Source organism: Manis javanica, chromosome 4 (genome assembly GCF_040802235.1).
Source record: "Manis javanica isolate MJ-LG chromosome 4, MJ_LKY, whole genome shotgun sequence".
NCBI lineage: Eukaryota > Metazoa > Chordata > Mammalia > Pholidota > Manidae > Manis > Manis javanica.
Genome location: NC_133159.1, coordinates 107625969 through 107649868, shown reverse-complemented (window position 1 = coordinate 107649868; position 23900 = coordinate 107625969). Strand labels below are relative to the sequence as shown.

The 23900-nt window shown below is 39.1% G+C and overlaps 1 protein-coding gene across 4 annotated transcripts; it reads left to right on the top strand.

The window, feature by feature from the left end:
- Positions 1-1578: 1578 nt before the first annotated feature.
- Positions 1579-15481, top strand: ANP32E (acidic nuclear phosphoprotein 32 family member E). Of its 4 annotated transcripts, none has more exons than XM_017664160.3 (7): positions 1584-1946; positions 4712-4861; positions 5341-5463; positions 6191-6356; positions 7434-7600; positions 12454-12508; positions 13156-15481. In XM_017664160.3, exons 1-7 carry the CDS (start codon positions 1893-1895, stop codon positions 13221-13223), a joined length of 783 nt encoding a protein of 260 aa, XP_017519649.1. In that variant the 5' UTR covers positions 1584-1892; the 3' UTR covers positions 13224-15481. The 4 variants fall into 4 exon arrangements, with proteins under 4 accessions (XP_036880813.1, XP_017519649.1, XP_036880814.1 ...); XM_037024919.2 differs by lacking the exon at positions 1584-1946 and adding an exon at positions 2158-2584; XM_037024917.2 differs by lacking the exon at positions 1584-1946 and adding an exon at positions 4406-4604.
- The last annotated feature ends 8419 nt before the right edge of the window (positions 15482-23900 follow it).

Here is a 23900-nt window from a genome sequence, read left to right as displayed (position 1 = left end):
ATCTCCTCCCTTGAACTCTCTTTGGGATTCCTTTCCAGAGTTCCAGACCTGCAGTGATTGGTGGGATAACAACACCGAACTTTTTCCCCAAGGTGATACTAAAATGTGCTTTCAGGTTCCTTTTTAGCCCTTCCCCCCGCCGTCCCCGCTCTTGCTTTTTAACTTTTCCGTGAACTGTTCCTCAGTCCACTTTGGTTCAATTTTCATATCATCCTGACCTCCTTTAGCCTGCATGGGAACAAACAAATTTAACTCCAAACTGCCCTTCAGAGATGTTTTGTACAAAAAGCTCTACTTCTTCCCTTCTGTTTTCGTCTTCACAAAATTTCCTTTTCAGGAATTTAAAGGAAACGTTTATCAAGGAGAAGACAATCACTATTTGTTCTCCTTTAGAGTATTTAACATGTCAAATACCAAATATTTACATTTTAAAAGTAAGCCTATTTGAGGAGCTGTGTGTATTTGTATGGGTGGAGGAAGAGGGGTGAAGTGGTGAGGAGTCTGTTCCTAAACCCAAAGGTGTCTAACCTAAGAGACTGGGAAAAAGCAAACAATTGGCTTGGAGGGGCAATGGACCAATTTCACCCACTTCTTTCCCCGTCATCTTTAATTTCCTTGGGTATTTATCCTGAGAAGGGCCTAAGAGGACAGAATTTAAGCAATTAAGAAAAAAGTTAGACTCTCAAGACAATAAAAAAAAAATCATCCTTATCCTGCTGTTCTATAAATCCCACACTAAGAGATCTTCAAAAGCACGTTTTACCTACAGATTTCCATGGAAACCAACCAAAGGTAAATTAGAGAGGCACTGCAGTACCATTTCTATGTAAATTGATGTATGATTTTCATTAGGCCAGCATTGTTTTCGTCTAAGGTCTTAGTGTTTATTACAGCAACAATTACCTCAGTAAGAAGTCCTCCAGGCAGTTTTATTTACAGGTGGCTGATTTACACACTTCTCTCAAACTGCTTTCAAAACCGTCCAGTCCTTCATGGTGTAAGTGAAAATACAATCTTTATCCCGGTTCTGGTTCTGCACTAGAAGCCTATGCCCGGCTGCGTAGTGCCACGAAGGCATGCTTTTTTATGTGATGTGTACCATGCCGTGCACCTTGGCTGTAAAGCAGGAGCTGTGCTTTAAAAATGGTCAAAAGCGGTGCTGTGTGCTGAATTACCAGTGTCGCAACTTGGGCACGTGGAAGGATGCTTTCTCCATCCTTTTAGTATTAAAAACAAAGAAACAAACCCAACAGGCTTAAAAACCGTCCGAGCGCCTAGGGAAAGCGCGCCAACCACACAAAGAAAGCGAGGTGAGGCTATTGGGATTCAAAATCATTTCCCCTGGACTAACACCTCCCGGACCTATCGGAGTCAACTGCGCGCTTGATCACAGCCAATAGACACAGCGTTTCTGGTTCGGGTCCGCCCTGAAGACTGGCAGACATTTAGGCAGTCCAATGGACTACAGCAATGCTGAAGAATTAACCAATATATTCGGGAGGTGGGTGGAGTGTAGGCCAGGGGGTTGGCGGTGCCGTGTCATGGAGGCTCAGTCTCTGAGCGGCCATTGAAGGGGAAGGAACTGCGAGTGTGTGTGTGTGTGTGTGTGTGTGTGTGTGTGTGTGTGTGTGTGTGTGTGTGTGTGTGTGTGTACTCGCGCGCGCGCGCGCGTGAGTGGACAAGGTGGTGGGGGCAGCTGAGCTAGAGTCCCAACTCCTTGGACTCCATTTGCTAGTCTCTCCCCCCCCCAACCCCATCTATCTAGTGGTGGTGGGCGTTTATATTTGCGTTTTCATTCATTTCCAAATCTTTAATTTTTGTGGGGGAGGGTTGGTAGTGGGAAAGGCAGGAAAGGGTAAGGGAGGAGAGTAGTAGAAGAGCAGGAGGAGGACATGGAGATGAAGAAGAGGATTAACCTGGAGTTAAGGAACAGAGCCCCGGAGGAGGTGAGATGACTCGGCCCCCCTCCCCTTCCCCGCAAGCCCTGTCTTCGGAGGATCGGGTTTCTGGGGGTTTGGGTAGGTGGGTGGGGAAGAGTTAATGAATTAACACTCGACTGGGGTTAGGGTTGAGGGGGGAATATTTAATTTTAAGTTTTAAATCATTAAAAATCTACTGAAAATGGCGAAGGGTGTAAGTTTCTACGGGCGTTTTAGTGTGTGCATGGGGGCTTAGTCCCTCTCTGGTCTCTTCAAGTCAGGCGTCCTGGCCTCGTGGGGGCGGGAAGCGGAATGCTGGAGGCCGCCCCGCAGCTTGGTTCCCCAAGTTCCATCTCCTGGGGGCCGGCGGCGTGGACTCGATCCCCCATCCCCACTCTCCCCTGCCGCAGCCATCGTCGCCTGAGAAGTTAGCCCAACTTTTCTGCAGTGTTGCCAACTCTTTTTTTCTTTGTGGTGGGAGCGCCCCCGGCCTCGAGGCCCCTGGGCGTCCGACATTGCGAGGGCCAGGCTGGGGTCGCTCGCTGAGTCCGCGGACCGCCCACTGCCGGCGGCGCCCACTACCCCGGAGGCGGCCAGACGGAATCTGGGTCAGCGGCCGGGCCTCCGACCGGAGTGAGCTCTGAGACGCGTCGCAGGGGCCGGAGGTGGGGAGAGGACGCGAGGCGTGAACCCCTTCTAACCCCCGCAGTGTAACGATGTTTAGCGTGTCGTGTCGTAGTGGCCGCAACTCGAATTTGATCCCCGGAGACGGCTTCACAAACTCAACAAATGGGTCGTAGTAGTTCTGCGCTTTAAAAATGGGTTCGGCGAAACTAAGTGATGCGCTCTCGCTGCTGTCGCCTTAAAGAGACAGGTTGGGAGGGGCCACGTGAGGCGGGGTCGCTGTCAACTTTTCGGGGGTCGGGCGGGACGCGTTTCCGCCTCCTTTCGGTGGGCGCCTCGGCTTCATCCAGCCCGCCCGCGCCCGGGCGGAGGTGACTCCTTTCTCCCTGGAGGATTTCTCGCCCCACGTGGGGTTTCCCGTCGTTCGGAGCAGCAGGTCGCGAGCAGCTAGCGAGGAACGTAGCACTTCTGGTTGCCGAGGAGATCGTCCAGAGTCTTGCTAATCGCGACCCCTGAAATAAACCCTAGACTGGGAATATGAAGGGCATAATTTTTCAACAGGGGTTGGGGTGTTGCCTGTGCATAGAGAATAAGTACGGTCTGTCCCTGATCTGTCGGTAGTCTGCGGCGGCGTGCAGAGTGGGAACCTAAGATCTTTCTGTACTTTTCAAAAAAGGTCAGTTTCCCAGAAATTGGCCGGGGGCAGGGAGGAGGAAACAGTCCTTCCTGTTATCCCAGAGAGAGCTTGGGAGTTTTCTACGGCCTACTCTTTTAAGGGCTTCAGGAAAAAAACAAAATCAAACTTAAAAATTGCTGTCTCTTAGAAAGCACACATTTGGAATGCTTATTTCTATCTTGGGTTGGTTGGCAAAGTGGATTTGCTTTTTTTGCTCACTCCCCCGCCATTCATTTACCTACTCTTAGCCATAGTAATTTACTTGCCAGTTTTGGGGAGTGCCGGATGTTGCCTTTTTGCGGCCTCTCCTCCCTCCCTTGTGGTGTAATAACCGTCTCATGTTTGTATAGCTCCTTATAGTTTACAAAGCACTTTTCGTGTTTGTTACTTTTCTCTTTCGAGCAAACTTGTAAGGTGGATCGTATTGTTCTAGAATACAAATTAGCAAAGTTTCAGCACAGTGAAATTAATTTGCTCAAGTGGAAGAATTGGTTTGCTTTCTGACACCAAATTTAGCAGCCCTCCCTCCTCCACTCTGACTAGAAGTCAGAAGACTTGCAATGTTGGCACACCTCTGCCACATGTGTGACCCTAGGCAAGTCATTCCTACTCTCTGGACCTTGGCTTCACATCTTAAAGGAGATCATGATGCATTCTCGGCTCACTGAAATAATGTTAAAGTCATTTTCAAATAGAGAAGGTGGCATTGCTTGTTGCTAACTTTTAGCTCTCAAAATACCTCAAACATATTTTTGCATTAGGAATAGAAAGCCAGGATCTCCTGCCTCCCCTAAGATTTTAAGTCCATCTAGGCTCACACAAGCAAGTTTTGTTCTACAGCCCTGACCTAATAGAAGATCCACTCACACCCCACCCCCCAAGAATGGGGAAAAGTCCACAAATATGCTACCAGGGTGTCAGAAAGAAATAACATTTTGTCAAGGATGTATTGTCCTGGGTGATACTGTTTGTCCTCCATACTAAAACAAATAACATCTGAAAGCTAGGCTGTCCCAGGAGTGTTTTTGCATGAAGAGTAACAAGATGTTTGTGAGTTATGATGGCATTTATCAACCAAACATAAGAGAGCTTAAACTGAAAGTGAATAAAACGTTTTCCTTTTTTCTTCCTGCATTTTAGGTCAGCCCACTTGAATCCTTTCCCAGTATCCTATGTATCCCCTCACTGCAGATGCCGTCAAGTTGAGAATCCTCATAAGGAGCAGAAACAAGTTTCACATGGGACCTTTTTCAAAGTTTTATTTTATATGCATCAGTGATTTGAAGCAGGCATTGAACTTCCTGGTCCAAGTATAAATTGAAAAGATTAACTTATAATGATGACTTCACACTTCAGGTTTTTTTTGGAGAATGAAAACAATCTGTGTAAGGGGACTGATTGGCTTTAATATTCACATTTCCGGAGTGTCAGGACCCAGATCTTTCTCTAAACAGACTGCAAACTAAAGAATCATTCATGTTCTGTCTTACAGGTGACAGAGTTAGTCCTTGATAATTGCCTGTGTGTCAATGGGGAAATCGAAGGCCTGAATGATACTTTTAAAAAGCTAGAGTTTCTGAGTATGGCAAACGTGGAACTAAGTTCACTGACTAGGCTGCCCAGCTTAAATAAACTTCGAAAGGTAAGTTGGCATGAGGCACAAAAGCATCATAATTTCAGTGCCAAAGACTGTTATGTCTAGTGTTTGGCCAAATGAAACAATCATTTTGCTTTTTATTTAGAAGGTTCTAACTTTTACAGTAAGAGGGTTATGTAGAATTTTGGAGTCAGGTCTAATACTGCTTTTAGAGATTTAAATTTAATAATGAAATTGCTTTATGACATGAATTTGGATTTAACATGTACCAAATGCTTTCCTCTGAAACATCAACACCAACTATAACACAACTGAGAACAACCTTGGGTTAGAAGACCATTACTTTGGGGGTCTAATATATTATTTGGGGGTCGTAGGTGGGGATTTGGAAATTAATGACTTTTAACAGTCTCTTGAAGTCAGAGAGAATGACAATTGCTTTTCTTCTCCAAATTGATCTGTTTTAAAAGTTTCATCCATCTTAAGCCTTCACCGTTTATTTTCTCTCCACTTTGAATATATAGTTAAAACTAAGTGACAATGTAATTTCTGGAGGCTTGGAAATCCTGGCAGAAAAATGTCCAAATCTTACCTACCTCAATCTGAGTGGAAACAAAATCAAAGATCTCAGTACAGTAGAAGCTTTGGTAAGTGGAAAGGTGTGTCTCAGGACTTGCCTTTTTAGGTGGTTTTTCTGAGATTTGCTTGCGTTTTATCTTAGTCATTTATATTTCCCTCTTTCAATATTTGTGAATTTTATATACGTTGGGATCTAGATGGTTACTACTTTCTTTTTTGGATAAATTTTCAAATTAGTAAGTTGATTTTATTGACTTAAAAAAGTTAAATATCTGGCTTTAAAATTTTCAGAATCTTCTTAAATTCTATACTTTTTCCTTCTTATTTATTTTTTGAGTTATTTCATTATTTGCTCCTTTTTTCTTGGTATGAGAGAAGGAAAAGGAGATGAAATGAAACTAAAAATTGTTCCTCTGATTTCTAAAGCTTGGAAGGAGGTTGAAACTGTTGAAAATCACATGAACTATGGATTTAAACTAACCATGTTATTGTTGTTACCTATATATGTACATATTTGGTCAACATATATATAATGCTTAATTATAGTAAGGCACTAAACCAGATGGTAGAGATATAGCAGTGAACAAAAGAAAGTACCTACTCTTATGCAGTTTACATGCTAGGGCCTGTCAGAGAATTGGCTGTGCTTAATATAAAAATTTTTCATTATAAAACCCAAAAAATCCAAAGTTCATTCTCTTGATTTCAAGTATATATTTTGTGGTCCATGAATGAAAAAAAAATAACATGGGATGTAAAATCTTGAATGTAAGTTTTAATACTTTACTTTTACAGCAAAATCTTAAAAATTTGAAAAGTCTTGACTTGTTTAACTGTGAGATCACAAACCTCGAAGATTATAGAGAAAGTATTTTTGAACTGCTGCAGCAAATCACATACTTAGATGGATTTGATCAGGAGGATAATGAAGCACCAGACTCAGAAGAGGAGGATGATGAGGGTAATCATTCTTAATATTCATAAGTGTTTCACAATTACAGCTTCTGCTTGAGCCATGCAACTTAGATTGGGCCTAGATATTTAGGTGTATGAAAAAAAAAGATGTTAGTAAGATAAGAAAAAAAAAAAACCGCAGCCATAATCCTGTATTTCTCTCAGATTTCTGATAGCTTTGGGAATTTAATGGTTATTGTAATATCAAGCTCCATGAAATTTTATATCTATGTATATAAACTTATGTAACCACTACCCAGTAAAAGTGGCAACTTTAAAAAAATGAGCCATTCACTGCAGTATTATCCGTAACAGCCCAAAAGTAGAAACAACCCAAATGTCCTTCAATTGATAAATGGATAAACAAAATGTGATAAAGCCACATGATGGAATATTATTCAGCCTTAAAAATCAAGTACTGATAGATGCTACAACATGAGTGACCCTTGAAAGCATTCTACTAAATGAAAGAAGCCAATATATGACTACATATATGAAATGTCCAGAATAGGCAAATTCATAGAAACAGAAAGTAGATGAGTGGTTGTCAGGGCTGGGGGTGTGGAGAATGGGAAATGACTCTAAATGAGTATAGGTTTTTGGGGGGTTGGGTGATGGAAATGTTATAGAATTGGAAATGTTATAGAATTAGGTAGTGAATATACATTTTTGAATAAATGGGTGACTAACAGCTCAGATGATGAAACGGCTGTTGTTAAATGAGACCCTATCTGTTGTTATTTGTTGAAAAATTTTTCACTATAAGAAATTTAATGGCTAAATAATGTTATAAAATAATGAAATGATGGATAAGCAGAAAAGTAAAACAAACTCTTAATACATGTAATGTTTTGATGAAAATCTGTGTTGGAAAAATTTTAGTATTTAGAAACCATATTTCTCAAATAGTAAGTGTGAATGTTGTAAAAGGGAGAATCTATATTCAAAAAAATCACCCTGAGATACTTTCTACCCACCCATTGGCTTAAGATTTGGAAGTGGTTGGAGCAAGGGTAAAAAGGATCAACATACCAGCAAGAACATTTGCCCAGCCATTTGCTCATCTTTCCAAATATTTTTAAAGATGGAGATGAAGATGATGAAGATGAAGAGGAAGATGAAGCTGGTCTACCTGAAGGATATGAGGAAGAGGAGGAGGAGGAAGAGGAGGATGAAGATGAAGCAGGCTCAGAATTGGGAGAGGGAGAAGAGGAAGTGGGCCTCTCATACTTAATGAAAGAAGAAATTCAGGTGAATAGACACTTCTTACATGCACTCAAGATTAATTTAGGCATAGGGCTAAGTACTATAGAAAGTAACTTGTGTAGAAATCTGCAAGTTGTTTCTAACTTGTGGGTGTGCATGTGTGTCTGCCTGTCTTTTTTCCCCACTGTCCCCCAGCTTATACTGTGTCCAGAGAATCAAAAACACCTATCCTAGAAATCTTTCAAAAATCCCTTCTGCCCTCAGTGGCATGGTATGGTGGAAACATTTTACAAATGTTTCTGAGCCTCAGTTTCTGCATTTAGCAAACTGAAATTATACTAGTCTAATAGGTTTCTTTTAAGGATTTAACAAGGTAATATATGTAAAGTATCTAGTCCTTGGTGCATTGTAGGCACTCAAGAAAACTTTCTTTTCCCTTAATTATTTCTTGTTTATGCTTCTGCAGTAGCTTCTAAGTGGCCCCTCTGCATTCAGTGTTGCCATTTAGGTGCATCCCCCACAGTACTTGCCTGAGTAGTCTGGGTGCAAATGTGGTCAGATCACTTACCCTGCCTGGAACCCTTTAGTATTGCCCTGTTGCTGCCAAGACATACAAACCCTTGATTGTCTGGCTCCTGCTTCCTTCTCAAGCCTCATCTTGGGAAGTGCCAAGTTAGATGGTTACACCAAGTTAGATGGTTACACTTGTCTTTCTGACTGTGGATAAATTGTTTATCTGAGATGACTTCCTACCCACACCCGCTCATGGACTTTCTTTTCTTTCTTACTAAGGTAAACATAAATATAGTAAAGCATTTAATGGACACTGGTTTTATGTACTAGATCCATGAAATTTTACTTAGGTATATACTTGTGTAACTGCCACCCAAATCATGCCACATGAACTCTTACCTTTAAAAACTCAACTCCGGAGTTGCCTCATTAGTGAAGCTTTCATAATTTTTCATAGATAATCCTTTCTCTGTGACTTTTAAACCTTGATTGGACTTTTGTTGCCTGTAGACACTTTTGTAAAAACTTGTTTATTTGGCCAATTTATTAGATGGAGAGCTCCTTAAGGGAAGGATTATTCATCTTTGTGTCTAAGCATCTAGTACATTGACTGGGACATAGTAGACTCACAGGAAATGTCACTTGAATAAATGATTTTTAGCCCCTGGGAGATAAGTAATTTTCTCCAATTGTTAAATTTTTGAGTTTTGTTTTCATAATTCATAATTTAAAATAATTTTTATTACTAAAAGTAATATCTCTTATTTAGACTAGAAATTGATAGTATTCTTATTTGTTCTAATGATTTTTACATTGGTTAGATAGATAACATCACTGATCAAGGATTTTTCTAATACCGTTTTAAATATGAAACTAGCATGGAAAAAGTAGGACTTAAACTTGTTTGGGGCCCTGGTGAGTTTGGAGCTATATAATAATGAAGAACAGAACTTTTAAGTATTTTAAATATTCATAGAGAATGTCAGCCTGTTCAATTTATATCAGCATACAACTTGAATATTTTTCCTCTAAGTTTTCATTTATTTAGTAAAATAATGGACTCATTATTTTGCATTTGGCTTTTTATTTTCTCTGTCAATAATTCCTTGTTAAGTTTAAGTAATTAAAAAATGACCTTCAACCAACTGCATATGTTTATATTTTCATTCCATTGAATATTGGGAAATATTATTAATTAAAAGTGACATGCTCAGGTATAGAGCCAAAGTCTCTTAAGATAATGCACATAACATTTAATCAGTGTAGTACCTGGGTAGCAGGGACCAAAAGAAGTTTTCAATCATGATGAAATAATTTGGGTATTTAAAATGTTTATAATGTTTTCAATTAGTTAATGTTTTGAACCTGTTTTTAGAAGCTAGGAGCCAGGAGAGGCTTCAGAGACTATTGAATTTAAAAAGAAATTAGAAGGAAATAGAAATGGTCTTTGATTAGCTATTTTTGTGTGAGTCTTATTTTTATTTCCACTGCTCTTCAGAGGTAAGGAATTAATATGTATAAAGAAGGACTTTATGTGTGTGTAGTTTATTTCATTAAAAATAGGGATGGGGGGGCTTTAGAAGATTTGGGATTTATGGTGTCATAGTACAAATGAGGAAACATTTTATTTCCCACTAATTAGAAAAAGACCATAGTCTCCATTTAGCACATCTCTAATGGAAGCTGAGTTTTTATTGAGGGATATTATCTAATAGATGGTATTAAAAAAAAAAAGAAAGGCCTAAATACAGTAATCAATTTATCTAATCATATTTTGTATCCAGAGAAGTAATTTGCTATTTGAACTTGTGCTTTTCTAAATTATTTAGGAATAAATGTGACTAGTATCTCAAGTGTTTTAAAAAAGTTATAAATATTTAAGAATCTTCACTTGCCATTCTTTGCAAATTTGAGATATTTAAAATGTCTCTCCTCTCCCTCTCCTTTCTTTTTCCTTCTGTCCCTTCCCCTTCCCACATCCCTTTCTTTCCTGCTTCTCCTCTACCTTTCATTTCTTCTTTAGTTTAAGGGTTTAGGTTCTCCTGATTTTTATTGTGTTTCCTTTTCATATTTGCTATGCCATCTATTCCTTCTGTTCCTTGTAGCTTCGTGGTGTCCTGGTATGGAATGCTTTATAGTGTTTGAATTGACTGTATAAGAATGATTTCTGATTTAAGTGTCATGTAGTTTAGTTTCTCAGGGGATTCTAGCTAAAAATACTGGGAAATTATGTTCTCTTTAGTATTTCTAGACACAAATGGGGCTGCGGATGCTGTGAAAAGAGTGGGTTGTCCGTTTTCCCTGACTACCCAGAAGTTCTTTTTTTTTTAATTAAAGTATCATTGATATACAATCTTTTGAAGATTTCACATGAGCACGTGGTTTCAACATTTACCCATATTATCAAGTCTCCCCTCACCCCATTGCAATCACTGTCCATCAGCATAGTAAGATGCTATAGAGTCATTACTTATCTTCTCCATGCTGTACTGCCTTCCCGGTGACCTACCTATATTGTGAGTGTTAATTATAATGCCCCTTAATCTCCTCTCTCCCTCCCTGCCTACCCTCTCCACCCCTTTCCCTTTGGTAACCGCTAGTCCCTTCTTGAAGTCTGTGAGTCTGCTGTTGTTTTGTTCCTTCAGTTTTGCTTTGTTGTTATACTCCACAAATGAGTGAAACCATTAGGTAATGTCTTTCTCTGCCTGGCTTATTTCACTGAGCATAATACCCTCTAGCTCCATCCATGTTGTTACAAATGGTAGGATTTGTTTTCTTTTTATGGCTGAATAGTATTCCATTGTGTATATGTACCACCCCTTTATCCATTCATCTACTGATGGACACTTAGGTTGCTTCCATATCTTGGCTATTGTAAATAGTGCTGCAATAAACATAGGGTTCGTAGGTCTTTTTGAATCAGGGATCTTGTTTTCTTTGGGTAAATTCCTATGAGTGGAATTCCCGGGTCAAATGGTATTTCTATTTTTAGTTTTTTGGGGAACCTGCATATTGTTTTCCACTATGGTTGAACTAATTTACATTCCCACCAATAGTGTAGGAGGGCTCCGCTTTATCCACATCCTCACCAGCCTTTGTTTTTTCTTGTCTTTTGGATATTGGCCATCCTAACTGGTGTGAGGTGGTATCTCATTGTGGTTTACCCAGCAGTTCTTGACATTTGCCAATTAAAGTGTTTTTAAGTTGCTGTAAACTTTTGTGGGGTTGAAGAGGAGGCCCTAGATTGGTTCCATTTTTTTAATCAAACATATAGGAGAACTCAATTATTTGGAGCATACCAAGGACAAGGCAGTAACTTCAAAAGGCCTGTGAATAACCCATATATAAGTAACAAAAGACATTTTCTTTGTAGGAGAATGTTTAAGCTGTTATTCTAGACTTGTTTTCTCTTTTACATTCAATCCTCTGATCAGTCTGTTGATCTATTTTCTGAATGTACATCAGATTAAAATGAAATAGTAACTGACTGCAAAAGAGAAAGCATGAAAACTAGGAAAAAATACAACTCAAAGTAGAGGCCAGAGTCATTTTTAAAAGGAGAAAACATTTTGCATGTATTAATAAGCTTTGAGGGAATCACCATATTCCAATTAGTCCATGATTAAAATGGTGACTATGATTATTCAAGAAAAAGGTTTGTTAGGTTTAGCATAAAATGGAATTGCACTTTAGAGATTTGTGTTCCAATTGGCTGAAGTAAAAAACAAATTGGTTAGATTTTTCAATTTTTTCAAGGCTCCATTTAAATCTGAGTTATCTAGGACAACTCATTCCTCAAGAGTTGTAGATCAAATTTTATTGTGATTTTTATTGACATTTGCTATCTCAATGTGTAGATTTTTAGACATACAAGGATCTTTTTAGATGAATACTTTATTTTGCTGATTGGAAAGCTGAGATCCAGAGAGAGTAAATGACTTTTTTAATACATGTAACTATGTTGGGGTTAGGATTCAGGTAATTCCTACTGCAATCTATAAAATAGAAGACTGTGTCTTTGAAATAGTCAACAGTTCTCTGTCCATTATAGTAGCCACTGAGTACATTTGGCTATTTAAATTAGTTAAAATTAAATAAAGTTTAAAATTCAGTTCCTCATTTGTACAGGTCACATTTCAAATGCTTCATAGTCAAGTGTGGCTAGTGGTTACTCTAGTAGATAGCACAGACATAGAACATTTCCATTGTTGTGGAAAGTCCTTTTGAGCAGTGCTGGTCTAAAATGTAACTTCTTTTCATAAAGAAACTAGATTTAGTTGGGTTTTTTAAAAGGACCTGTGTAAATTAGGCAGAGTGTATTACTGCCCAATAGTGAAAAGTCTGTCATGGCTTTTTATTCTCAAACTGAATATTTGATTTTCAAGGATGAAGAAGATGATGATGACTATGTTGAAGAAGGGGAAGAGGAGGAGGAAGAGGGTGAGCTGTATTAGTCATAAGTAAATCCTAAAATTGAAGTTACAGCTATTATTCATGGACTTTAAAGAATGAGCCTATAATTTAAATTACTACTGATCTTTGGTTTTGGTAACATATCATAGAGCACCTTGAAAGGTAATAAGTCTTTTAAAAAGAGTAATTTTAGGGCATTCATTAAATTCATTACAAAAGAAAAACAATTTATAACATTTATTTTTGAAGAGATAATAGAAACGAGCTCAATTTATTATTTTTTTAAGATCTTTCATTTTGGAGCAGATGAAACCATAGCCATTAGAGAACAGCTGAACTCCGGATAAGGCCCTTTTTACATTTGCTCTCTAGTACTCTTTACTTAGGTCTGTCAGAAATTAGAATTCACTAACAATTCCTTTAAGTCAACGCCTAGTTTCTTGATATGTATTTCATGATTTGGCCACAAGGGTGCTTAACAAGCTGCCATTATGGATTTCTAAGTTTTTCAAGTCTTCAATACAATGAAATTGAAATAAATTCAGAGAGGAAACTTAACCTGTAATTTTCTTATGCCATTACCTTTTTACTAAGATAGAGTCAAAACTTTGTAAGTCAGCAAATATTTATTTGTTAAACTTCAGTATTTTATAATTTTTCTTTTACTCTTTCAGAAGAAGGTCTTCGAGGGCAAAAGAGAAAACGAGATGCCGAAGATGATGGAGAGGAGGAAGATGACTAGATCATTCTAAGATCAGATTCCCTAATGTTCCCAGGTGTGCAGTACAGTGGTCACATCTTTGTTTTTTCATGTATGATAGCGATCCCTACGGAAGATAAAAGTGTAACTTTTTATAGGAAAAGTGTGACTTTACTATTTTTGCCTTATCATTCCAAATAAGATTTACTAGTCTATTAATGATCATTGTATGTAGAGAAAAAATTTCGACTCTCCCATTGTGAATTCCCTAGCAATTTATTTAAAATCTTCATTTTCTAATTCAAGCTTATGTGTTAATCATTTTTAGCCCATAATTAAAACATGATTGCTTTTACACAGGTGTAGTATGGTGCATTTTATTCATATGTTTTAAAGTTATTTGTAAATTAACAAATCACAGTCAGCTGGAATATGAAATGAAAATAATCTCTTGGATAAAAAATTGTTAATTTTTTTAGAGGTGACCCAGAGATCTTTAGTTTGAAGGTAATGACTTTTTTTTTGGCTAAGAGTATTTGGTTGCTTTTTGTTATATGAGTAACTTGGAGAAAGTAAGCAACATAGCAAAGATTCTATTCAGCAATGTAGTTCATGGCTTTTGTGGACCCTTCTGAAACCAACTAAGCCAGGTGACTAATAAGATTTTATTTTTGAAGGAAAAATTGCTTGTACTAAATTCAGAGACATGCAAGTGAACCCTTTCTTCTTCAAGCTGAAGATGCCAACAGTTGTTTGTTTTGTTTTTAAGTGTATATCCTTCATTTTTCTCTCAGCAATTCCTTAGGTTCGCCTTCCTTTCTTGTTTTACTCCTTTCCCTCTATTTTAAACAAAAGTTGAGAAACTTATGGATACCCAGGGAACTGTTTAGTCTTATACCTCAACCACCTTCTCAGACCTGTCTCAGTTTTAAAAAAGCAAAGTGAAAGAAACTGAGTATTTTCTGAGATGCGAATATTATTATCAATACAATTTTATGCAACAGGTTCTGCTTACTGTAATTCTTTCTTGGTTGACAAAATGTACAGACTATTAAGATGAAGAAAGAAAAGGAGCAGAGGAGGCTTTTGGAAGCAGCATTAGTGTTCTTCAAAAGTCAGAGTAATAATTAATAATAATAATAATTAATAAGACGTGCAAGTTAAGTTAGCTTCCCAAATGATTTAGTCATGGTTCTACAAAATATTTCTAATTTTTTTGAGTAGAACCTTTAATTATTCTTCCTACAGTTCTTAAGCATCACAGATAGCATTTAATTGGAATATGCTGGGCAATTGGAAAAATATTTGAAACTAAACTAAATCAGTGTTAAAATTAAGATTTACTTTCAAGTGGATGTCCGTTAAAAATAGAAAAATAATTTGGGATAAGTGTGAGTGTATATTTCCTTTTATGGCTACTAAATATAATGTGAGTAGATAAGTACATTTTCCTCTTTGTTGTGGAGGCTCCATGTTCAAGGCAATTGCTTTTTTTAATCTTGGCTGTCTAATTTTTTCCCATTTTGAAATTAGTTGAAGTTGTACTTCCATAGTGGCACACATTTACATTACAGAGTATGCGTATTACTGCTTCTTTTTTAGTTTAAAATTTATGACTTAGGGTTTTAAAGTAAAAAGTATGAAGTTACATGTGGATAAGCTAAAAAAGTTGAAAAATTGACTGAAATAAAACTCTTTGGATAACTTTAGTGGGGGAATTGGGATCTCCAAAAGACTAATATTTAAAATTTAAAAAGGTCCAAAAGACCTTTTTAAAATTGAAATGCCCTGTTTTAGTCCCTAACAATTCTCATTACATAGTACGTGTAACAGTTTATGAAATACTTATTTTAAAAATTAAATCTATTGACTTTCTTATCATCATCTTATTGAGCAATCAAAATTAGAGTTCTTTGGTTTGAAAACAACACTTAGAGCCTCCAAATAACTTTTTAAGACTTACTTAACTTTGTGGGTGGTGTTTCCATGCAAATAAGTTAAGGGTGGGGTTTATATTTTGTAGAAGTTTTTGGTCCTATTTTAATGCTCTTTGTATGGCAGTATGTAAATAGTGTGTTAAATTCTTGAAAAACTCTCCTTAAAAACTCAAGTTAATACTTTTGTGCATCTGTGTTTTGAATAAAGCCATGACAGTGTTAAAAACAAACAAAAAAATGCAGTACTCCTGATTATTCTTTTATTGTTTCTGACTGTTCTGTTTTTTTCTGTGACTGGTGTAACTTAAAAGTTTTTGAAACTGAATTGCTTCAAATAAATTGAAGATTTGTTGTTAATGATTAGTTTCAGTGTATGACATTCACTTTTTGAATACCACCATTGGAAGCTTTGAAGGTCTTTTTAAAAACAGAAAAGAACTTGAAAGTTATTCTTGGATATGATATGAGGTATGTGATATCCCATGTGATATGAGAGCTTGAAAATAACACTTAGATGTGATATGAGGCCTTGCAGTTTATTAGTTGAACTCATCATCTGCTTTGTTAATTTTTTTCCCAAGAAGCAGAAAAAATTCTGGATTCTCTTAGTTTTCCTTTCGGAGTTGTGAACTGAGTCAGTACTTTTAGTATTTTCACTTGAAGTAAAAACGTTATTACTTATACTTGAAGTAACTATTATCTAAAGTGATTATTAACCTATTTTATACCAAAAAAGTATTCTAAAATGAGTCTCCATTTACACTGTATATAATCTTCAGAATGCTTAGCTAATATAAGTACACATAATTCTTGCATGTTTCCCCTGAGTAAATCAAACCCAAACCAGTATTTTTTTCCTGCTCTCTTTTGGTTTTCCTGTGATAGTGTGATTTTTTATGATGTTTCATTTGTAGACAAATCTGGAATGTATTTTATAAAGCCAAGGCACAAGTGTAATGTTAGGTAATGTTTCTGTGATTGCTTTACAGCTGAATATTGAAGAGGCATTTCAATTATGGAACTCTACTTCCTGAGAGATGGAAAATACTAAAGTATATTTCAACTACAGGAATTGTTTGTTGAAATTAGTATCATATTTTTTTGTTTGTCATCTTTAAAAACTTCAAAGCCTTTCCCTTGTGGTTAAAGAAAATGATAGAACTACACTAAAAATTTTTCAGTGGAAGTGTTAGATAATGAAACAATTCTGTAGACTGGTTCAAAATGCTTTTAACTATAGTTTATTCCTTGTTCTATATTTTAAAAAGAGGCTTTGGAGCATGTGACATTTATTCTTCCTGAAGGAGAACAGGTTATAATGGAAATTTGAAAGGGATTGATCTCCAGGAGAATCTTTGAAAACATTTTATATAGTGGCAAAATACTTAACACTTCGTACAAATCTAGCCACTTTTTTTGAGGGTGGTAAAACCCTGAATCAAGGTTACCCCATAATAGCAATCCTGAATAAAAGAATCAGAAGCATGACTTAAAATTATATGAATATTTACAAACAGTTTAAATTTTTGTTGGGGCATTATTTGGACCTGATTACTTATAAAAAATGGATATATCCACATTACTGGTCAATACTGACACAGGTCCCCAAATAGGCACACAACACTGATGTAACAACCCATTCTAGCGGTTCAAAAAGTAACGTTGGCACTAAACACTTCCCTATTTTCTCTGATTCTATTAAATACTCAAAGGGCACCATCTTGCATATGAAAGCTATCATCTGTGTGCTCCACTTTAGTTAATGAATTTTCCTGGATAGACTCACTCCACAGCCTCAGAATTAGCTCTCAGAGGCTACTGGGTTTCTCTACTTGTAGGCATTTTCTCCCAGTCTTCTCAGCACCAAGAATCCAGCAACAGGGTCCTCCGCGGAGCTCAATGTCATTTATGTACACAGCTGTGACAGGAATACTGGGGTTGGTAGGAGAATCTGTGTCACGGAAAGGGCTGCCGTTGAAGCAACTGTATTTAAGAACCAATGGCAGCAGCACCAGAGGAAACTAGCCTGCAAGGCAAGCAAGCAATCACCATTACAATGTAGCTCGTAGCAGGGAACTCCATGCAAGTCCAGCCCTTTAAGCTGTACACTTACCCTCTATCCTCACTCCGGTTTTCTGGGAATATTCTGAGTTAAGGATAGACAACTCACTTCTACAGTGTTGAGGATTTATTACTTGTAGGAAATGAGCCAAAATTTTCTGAATAGGATTCCAGGTGAGGAATCTTATTTTTATTTTAATTTTTTTTGTAGATAATTATTTTTTATTGAAGGGTAGTTGACATAGTATTACATTAGTTTCAGGTGTACAACACAGTGATTCAGCATTTATATACATGATAATTCTAGGTACCAGCTATCACCATACCAAGTTGTTACAATATTTTGACTATATTCCTTATGCTATTCATTACATCCCGGTTATTTATTTTACAATTGGAAGTGTGTACTTTTTTTTTTTTTTTTTGTGAGGGCATCTCTCATATTTATTGATCAAATGGTTGTTAACAACAATAAAATTCTGTATAGGGGAGTCAATGCTCAATGCACAATCTTTAATCCACCCCAAGCCTAATTTTCGTTAGTCTCCAATCTTCTGAAGCATAATGAACAAGTTCTTACATGGAGAACAAATTCTTACATAGTGAATAAGTTACATGGTGAACAGTACAAGGGCAGTCATCACAGAAACTTTCGGTTTTGATCATGCATTATGAACTGTAAACAATCAGTCCAAATATGAATATTCATTTGATTTTTATACTTGATTTATATGTGGATACCACATTTCTCTATTATTATTTTTAATAAAATGCTGAAGTGGTAGGTAGATGCAAGATAAAAGTAGAAAACACAGTTTAGTGTTGTAAGAGAGCAAATGTAGATGATCAAGTGTGTGCCTGTAGACTATGTTAATCCAAGCTAGGCAAGGGCAATACAACATCCACTGATGCAGCAGATTTTTCTCAAAAAGGGGGGTGGTGGTGGTGGTGAGGTTCTAAGCCTCACCTCTGTTGATCCCCAATTTCTCACCTGATGGCCCCCCTGCAACTGTGCCTGTCTTAGGTTGTTCCTCCCTTGAGGAATCTTACCCGTCTCTGGCTAACCAGTCATCTTTCGGGGTCATACAGGGAAACGTAAAGTTAGTAAGTGAGAGAGAAGCCTTATTGTTAGAAAAGGTTAGTTTTTTACTTCTTTGCATATTTATGCCCTGTGGCTTCTATGCCCATGCCCAACATTTGTCTTGAGGTATCTTTACCACTTGGAAGAATTATGATACTCGGTAATTTCAATATGAGGCACGAATTCTACTAAAGGGTTGTAGTTAGGAAGGAAGAAGAAAAGCTATAGAAGTAGCAGGCGGAAAAAAACATGGGAAGATTGATTATTTCTTTGACATATCTTCTTGTAGAGTAACATAAGCATGTATAGGTTTTAAACTACTAATTAAATTATGCACACACATTAACATAATAGGAGCACAGTTACATAACCAAAGAATACCTATAATTACCAGCCATCTTCAGTGAAACCAAGAAAACCAGTTAGGCACCTTAGGCATTTGTGAAAACTTATCTATGATATGGTGGATATTGTCCAACTGAACTTGAACAGTCTGAGAGAAATCAGACAAATTAAAACAGCCCATTCCTGGGGGCTGTTCACATCCCATATGTTCTTTAAACAGTAAATAGTCTGTAGTTGTAAGATTTTGGAGTGCTACAATTTGCACTTCTCCTAATTCTTGGTTGAGTTCCAACAGTATAGATCCAGTCAAATTTGTTGTTTTACTGTATGCACAGGCCAGCTTAGATATCTCCTTCTTCATTCCCATGGCAAGTCCAGGAACTGGTGGGATGAGTGCATCTACACCTGTAGCAGCGCATGGATCTTTGTTGGGTTTTTTTGATGATCATCTTCTGGCATGAATCTTCCAGAGAGTGCTGATGTTGGAAGTTCTTTTTCATATCGTATCTTAGTTCATTTTTGGGGTAGCCAACTTAGGCTTTGATCCTTTGTATAACCAGGTCCCCCCTATAAACCCCTTTACAGTCACTGTCCATCAGCATAGCAAAATGTTGTAGAGTCACTACTTGTCTTCTCTGTGTTGTACAGCCCTCCCCTTTCTCCTCTCCCATGCATGCTAATCTTAATACCCCCCTTCTTCTTCCCCCCTCCTTATCCCTCCCTACCCACCCATCCTCCCCAGTCCTTTTCCCTTTGGTACCTGTTAGTCAATTCTTAAGTTCTGTGATTCTGCTGCTGTTTTGTTCCTTCAGTTTTTCCTTTGTTCTTATACTCCACAGATGAGTGAAATCATTTGGTATTTCTCTTTCTCTGCTTGGCTTATTTCGCTGAGCATAATACCCTCCAGCTCCATCCATGTTGCTGCAAATGGTAGGATTTGCCCTTATGGCTGAGTAGTGAGGAATCTTATTTTTATCATGCAATCTATATTGGAACATATAGAGGGAAATTTTGTTATGACACATTTGGCATTTTATCCTTTCGCGCTATTGTTTGATTCCCCCGTTGCCAAAGGTTCCTGGGCTGTAGCAGTCAGTAGGTGAAGCATCTGAACTCTAGAACTTAACCTCATCCAATTTGCTTTCAGCCCATTTCCTTCTCACTTCAAGGACTACAGCTTTGACTTGGGTTTCTCTAAGGCCTTGTTGCCTATCAGTCTCTGGGGTGAACCACCAAGTCGTGTGGGTTACCTTATCTCAGCCTCACTACTCAGATTATTGCTAGAAGGCTTAAATAGATGGGAAGATTTTATTTAAATACTTAAATTGAAATACAGTGATCTTTGGGGGTACGTTTTTGAGGTAAGTTATGTGTCCTGGTCCTGTGGAACACTTGTCTACTTGAGTTTTTACCCTAATTCCCCCAATCTTCAACCATGGGATACAGATAAAGCAGTTTTTCTTTTTCTAGGGTAGTATTTTTATGACACAGAGACCTCCAAGCAGTTCTGGAGTCTCTTGCAGTGGGGACAGGATTTGAGCATTTTGGGGGAAGAAAACGACATGAAATTAGAAAAATAACACTCTAGTTATGGAGAAAAAGAAATGAAAAGCGCCAATCACTTTAGAGTGTACCCCTATTTTGATTCGCAGGTCACATGGCAAAAAGTTCCCCCAAACCAGACTTTAGATTCAAAAGCTAGTTAAAAGGCCAGGAAAATAAGAACAGGGCCGGGTCCACGGACCAACCGGGGATTACCCGAACTGCTCTGCAAGGGCGCTTTCCAAAACGCCCCGAATGGACCAGAAATTTACCCTATTTTAAAGCCAGACAAGGATTGCGATCCTTGTCACATGCTCTTGTCCGTCCCCCGACTATCAGCCAGGGCCAGCGCGCAGCGCCAACTTCGGTCAGCGAGCTGCGCATGCGCCCGCCGTGATGCCGGGCGCCAACCGTGGGCGGGAAGCGCCCTCTGTTGTCCTTCCGCTTTCCTGTTCCTGGGCCGCCCGCGGACTGAAACTTGCCAGTCAGGTCTTTTTAAGACCTTGCATTTTTTCATTACTTCTCTGCATTTTACAATTCTCGCTTAACGGTTTACAGAACTTGTGTTTTCTTTCTCATTTAATTCCAAATACTGAATTATTCTTCCACATTCATGAATGTCATCCAATTGAGGGACTATAAACAGCGGTGTGTTATGTACATTTTTCCAGATCACTAAGGTGGAAAAGAGATGGGAGTTGAGGCCGCTTTGTTTCTCCCTCTTTTTTGTGTTCCTTCTGCTGCAAGTTTGCACTGGGTGACGTTTGTTCGGTGTTCTGCTCTTGTCTCTAGAAGCTAGCTTGCTATTTTATGCTGTTCCTAGTCTCATTTACCCTATTTTAAAGCCAGTAAAGGATTGCTTTACTGAAATGAGGCTTAACTCAGTCAAGTCGGTACCTAAGGATAAATTAATTCTGCAAAATATTAGAACAACCAACTACTCAGAGGGAAACCACTAAAAAAATGACATGCAGTCCAAGTGTAAGATAAAGAGTTTTGACATATGTAGGATCTTTTTCTTTTGGGAGGAATATTTCCACTGAGGAAATTTTGTAAAGGTTAGCTTGCAGGTTTAGCATGTTTACTTGCAGGTAAGTCATGTTTTAGAGAATATTTGCTTCAGTTTATTTTGTATACCAGAAAGGTTTCTTTGGAGCTATGGGAGGTGGAAAAGACAATTGAATTCTTGTGTATATAATTTTTATAACAGTATTAAAGGATGTAGTATTAAAGGATAAAATCAGTAACTAAATTTTAACTTCAGTAAAACTAATGCCAATAGTGAAAGGAAAGGAGCGACACATAGCAGCAATTCACCGGAGAGTTCCGCTTTATTAGGGAAAGGTGCTGGGTTATATAGGAAGGGGCATGAATTGATTGAGGTGTCACTTCTACGGGGCTGGTGGCTGTTAGCTAGGTGCTGGGATTGGGAGGGGGGCGAGAGGTGATTGGGCTTCAGGTGGTGCCGGCGGGAACTGAGGACCCCAAAGAGAAGCCGGAAGTTTGCCATCTTACTGGTGGGGACCCTTCATTCTCCCTTTTCTCCTCTATGGGTTTGTGGACGTTGCTTTCTCTCTGGCTGCTTCTTGCTGAACAGGGGCGGAGAAGGGAGTGAGGGCTTGAGGATTGGGAGGAAAGGGTTGATAGGACTCCCCGCAGTAAGGACGAGTAGATGTGGACTTCTTCAGGTTTGGAAATTAATGAAGGTTCCCTGTAACCATAGGTTGAGGACCTGTTGATTCCAATGGTGCCAAGAGGATATGGGTGTCAGGAGGTAGGCGTCTGCAGCTATTGTTTCCAGGAACAGTTTCCAGTGAAGAGAGGGGTCCATCTCAGCGTGTGGTGAGGAGGTCACTTGAGGGTGAGGGATCTTCTGTGGCCAGAAGCTGGTAGTTCCTGAGTAAAAGCTGGTTGAAAGCTTGATTAGAGATTTTTCTGACTTGGGATTTGATGAACTTTATTATACAGGGTAAGAAGAGACAGACGAGAAGAATGATTATTATGGGGCCTGCAATGGGCCAGAGCTAGGTAAGGAGGGGGTTTGTTAGTATTGAAGAGAATGGGTTGGAATTGGAAGCAGAGTGGAGGCTGGAGGTAAGGTCGGTGAGTTTGGTAATGTTAGTTTCTACAATGCCGGAATAGCAGCACTCTTCCCAGAGGAAGACGCAGGTGCCGCCCTTCTCGGCTGTAAGCAGATCAAGGGCCCGCCGGTTTTGAAGGGTGACTTTAGCTAGCGAAGTGACCTGTCTTTGGAGAGAGGCTAGAGAATCGGCAGTGGATGTCAGGGCTCCCTCAAGTTTGGCGTTGAGATCTCTAACTGCCTATAGAGAGTGACTTAAGGCTTTTCCCGAAAACCCTGCCCCAATGGCTGAGGTGATCAAAGAGCTACTGACCATAATAGGAAGGAAAGCAGCTCTTTTTGTGCACGAGGGCAAGGGAGGTTGGAGCTTAAGAAATTCTGCCATGCTGTAAAGTGTTAACTGTGGGATTAGGGTGACGAGAATGCAGGGTGTATCGGAGTTGAGAGGCAGTGAGTTGAAAAGACTGCCATTACACTAAAAGAAGTGTCTCAGTTGCGTAAAAGTCTTAGAGCTGGAGGTAGGGGTGTAGATAGAGAGGCAGTGAAGTGCGCTGGAGGGGGGTGGAATTGGGCTTACACAATGGTGGATGGTGAGATTATCTGCCTATTCTGGTCCCATAGGGGTATGTCTGCCAGGGGACAGAGGGGTTGTCTTTCTGCATGGAAGGAGTAGTTGGAAATATTAAGGGGCACGGCGGCCAGCAGTGGGCACACGAGAAACAATTGGCTGTGTTAAGGGTGTGGTTGAGAAAGATGGTGGTGTCCTGAATGAGCTGTAATGAAGAGTAGGAGAAATGGGAAGAGGGACGGGGATAAGAAGATGAAGAGGCGCCGTCAAGAGTTTGGATAATGACTTTTTCGGAATGTCTGCTATCTGATGCAACTTAAGAGATCTGGGAATGAGAGGGAACATGCTTTTGAGAGATATGAAGGGTACCGTGGGGGGTCGAGGACTCCCCATAGTAAACTGAGGCTGTGACTCTGGCAGCCCATCGAGAGTCCCAGGGATCTGGGATTGATAAGGAGAATGAGCCGTTGGGATATTTCATGAAACGGTTGGAGGAGTAATACTGTGGGTACTGGAAGTTACCTATGTAGTGAATGGCGCAAGACTAGTAGGGACATCTCCTGTAGGTGTCTGGCCATCGCCTGCAATAGGCTTGTTTTTGGTCATAGAGGAAGCAGAGGTAGGGAGAATAAGGGTAGCTGCTAGTGAACACTTCAGTGGAGGGAGGAAAGTGGAGGTATAGAGGCTCAGAGCAGCTTTTCAGAGGGCAGTCTGGTGTGGCAATGAGGGCAGTAACTTTTGTTTGATGCTGTGTGTAAGTCTGTCTGACTTCGAATCGCCATACAAAGGAGGCTGGGGTGGTGGGGAAGACAATAGGAATGAGGAAAAAAGCAAGAGAGCAGTAAAGGAGGAAAAAGTCATGATTCGGGTATGGATGGCAAAGAGGGTGAACGGGATTTTGGAGGAAAGAGGACAGTAAGGTCAGGAGTCTGGAGGGAGGGAGAGTTTGTAAACTTTTGTAGGTTAAGAGATCTTTTAGGTGATGTGGGGACAGAATGGTAAGGGGCACTCTGAATGTCAGTTTATGAGCTGCCTTCTGCAAGAGCTGTCTAGCGGCTAATGCTCGTAGGCAGGGGGCCTATCCCCAAACTGTGGGGTCTAATTG

Excerpts from the sequence above, each read along its gene's own strand:
- ANP32E (XM_017664160.3), top strand. The coding sequence starts at position 1,893 with ATGGAGATGAAGAAGAGGATTAACCTGGAGTTAAGGAACAGAGCCCCG. Across the intron at positions 4,862-5,340 it reads GCTTAAATAAACTTCGAAAG|TTAAAACTAAGTGACAATGT; the intron begins GTAAGTTGGCAT and ends TTGAATATATAG. Across the intron at positions 5,464-6,190 it reads TCAGTACAGTAGAAGCTTTG|CAAAATCTTAAAAATTTGAA; the intron begins GTAAGTGGAAAG and ends TTACTTTTACAG.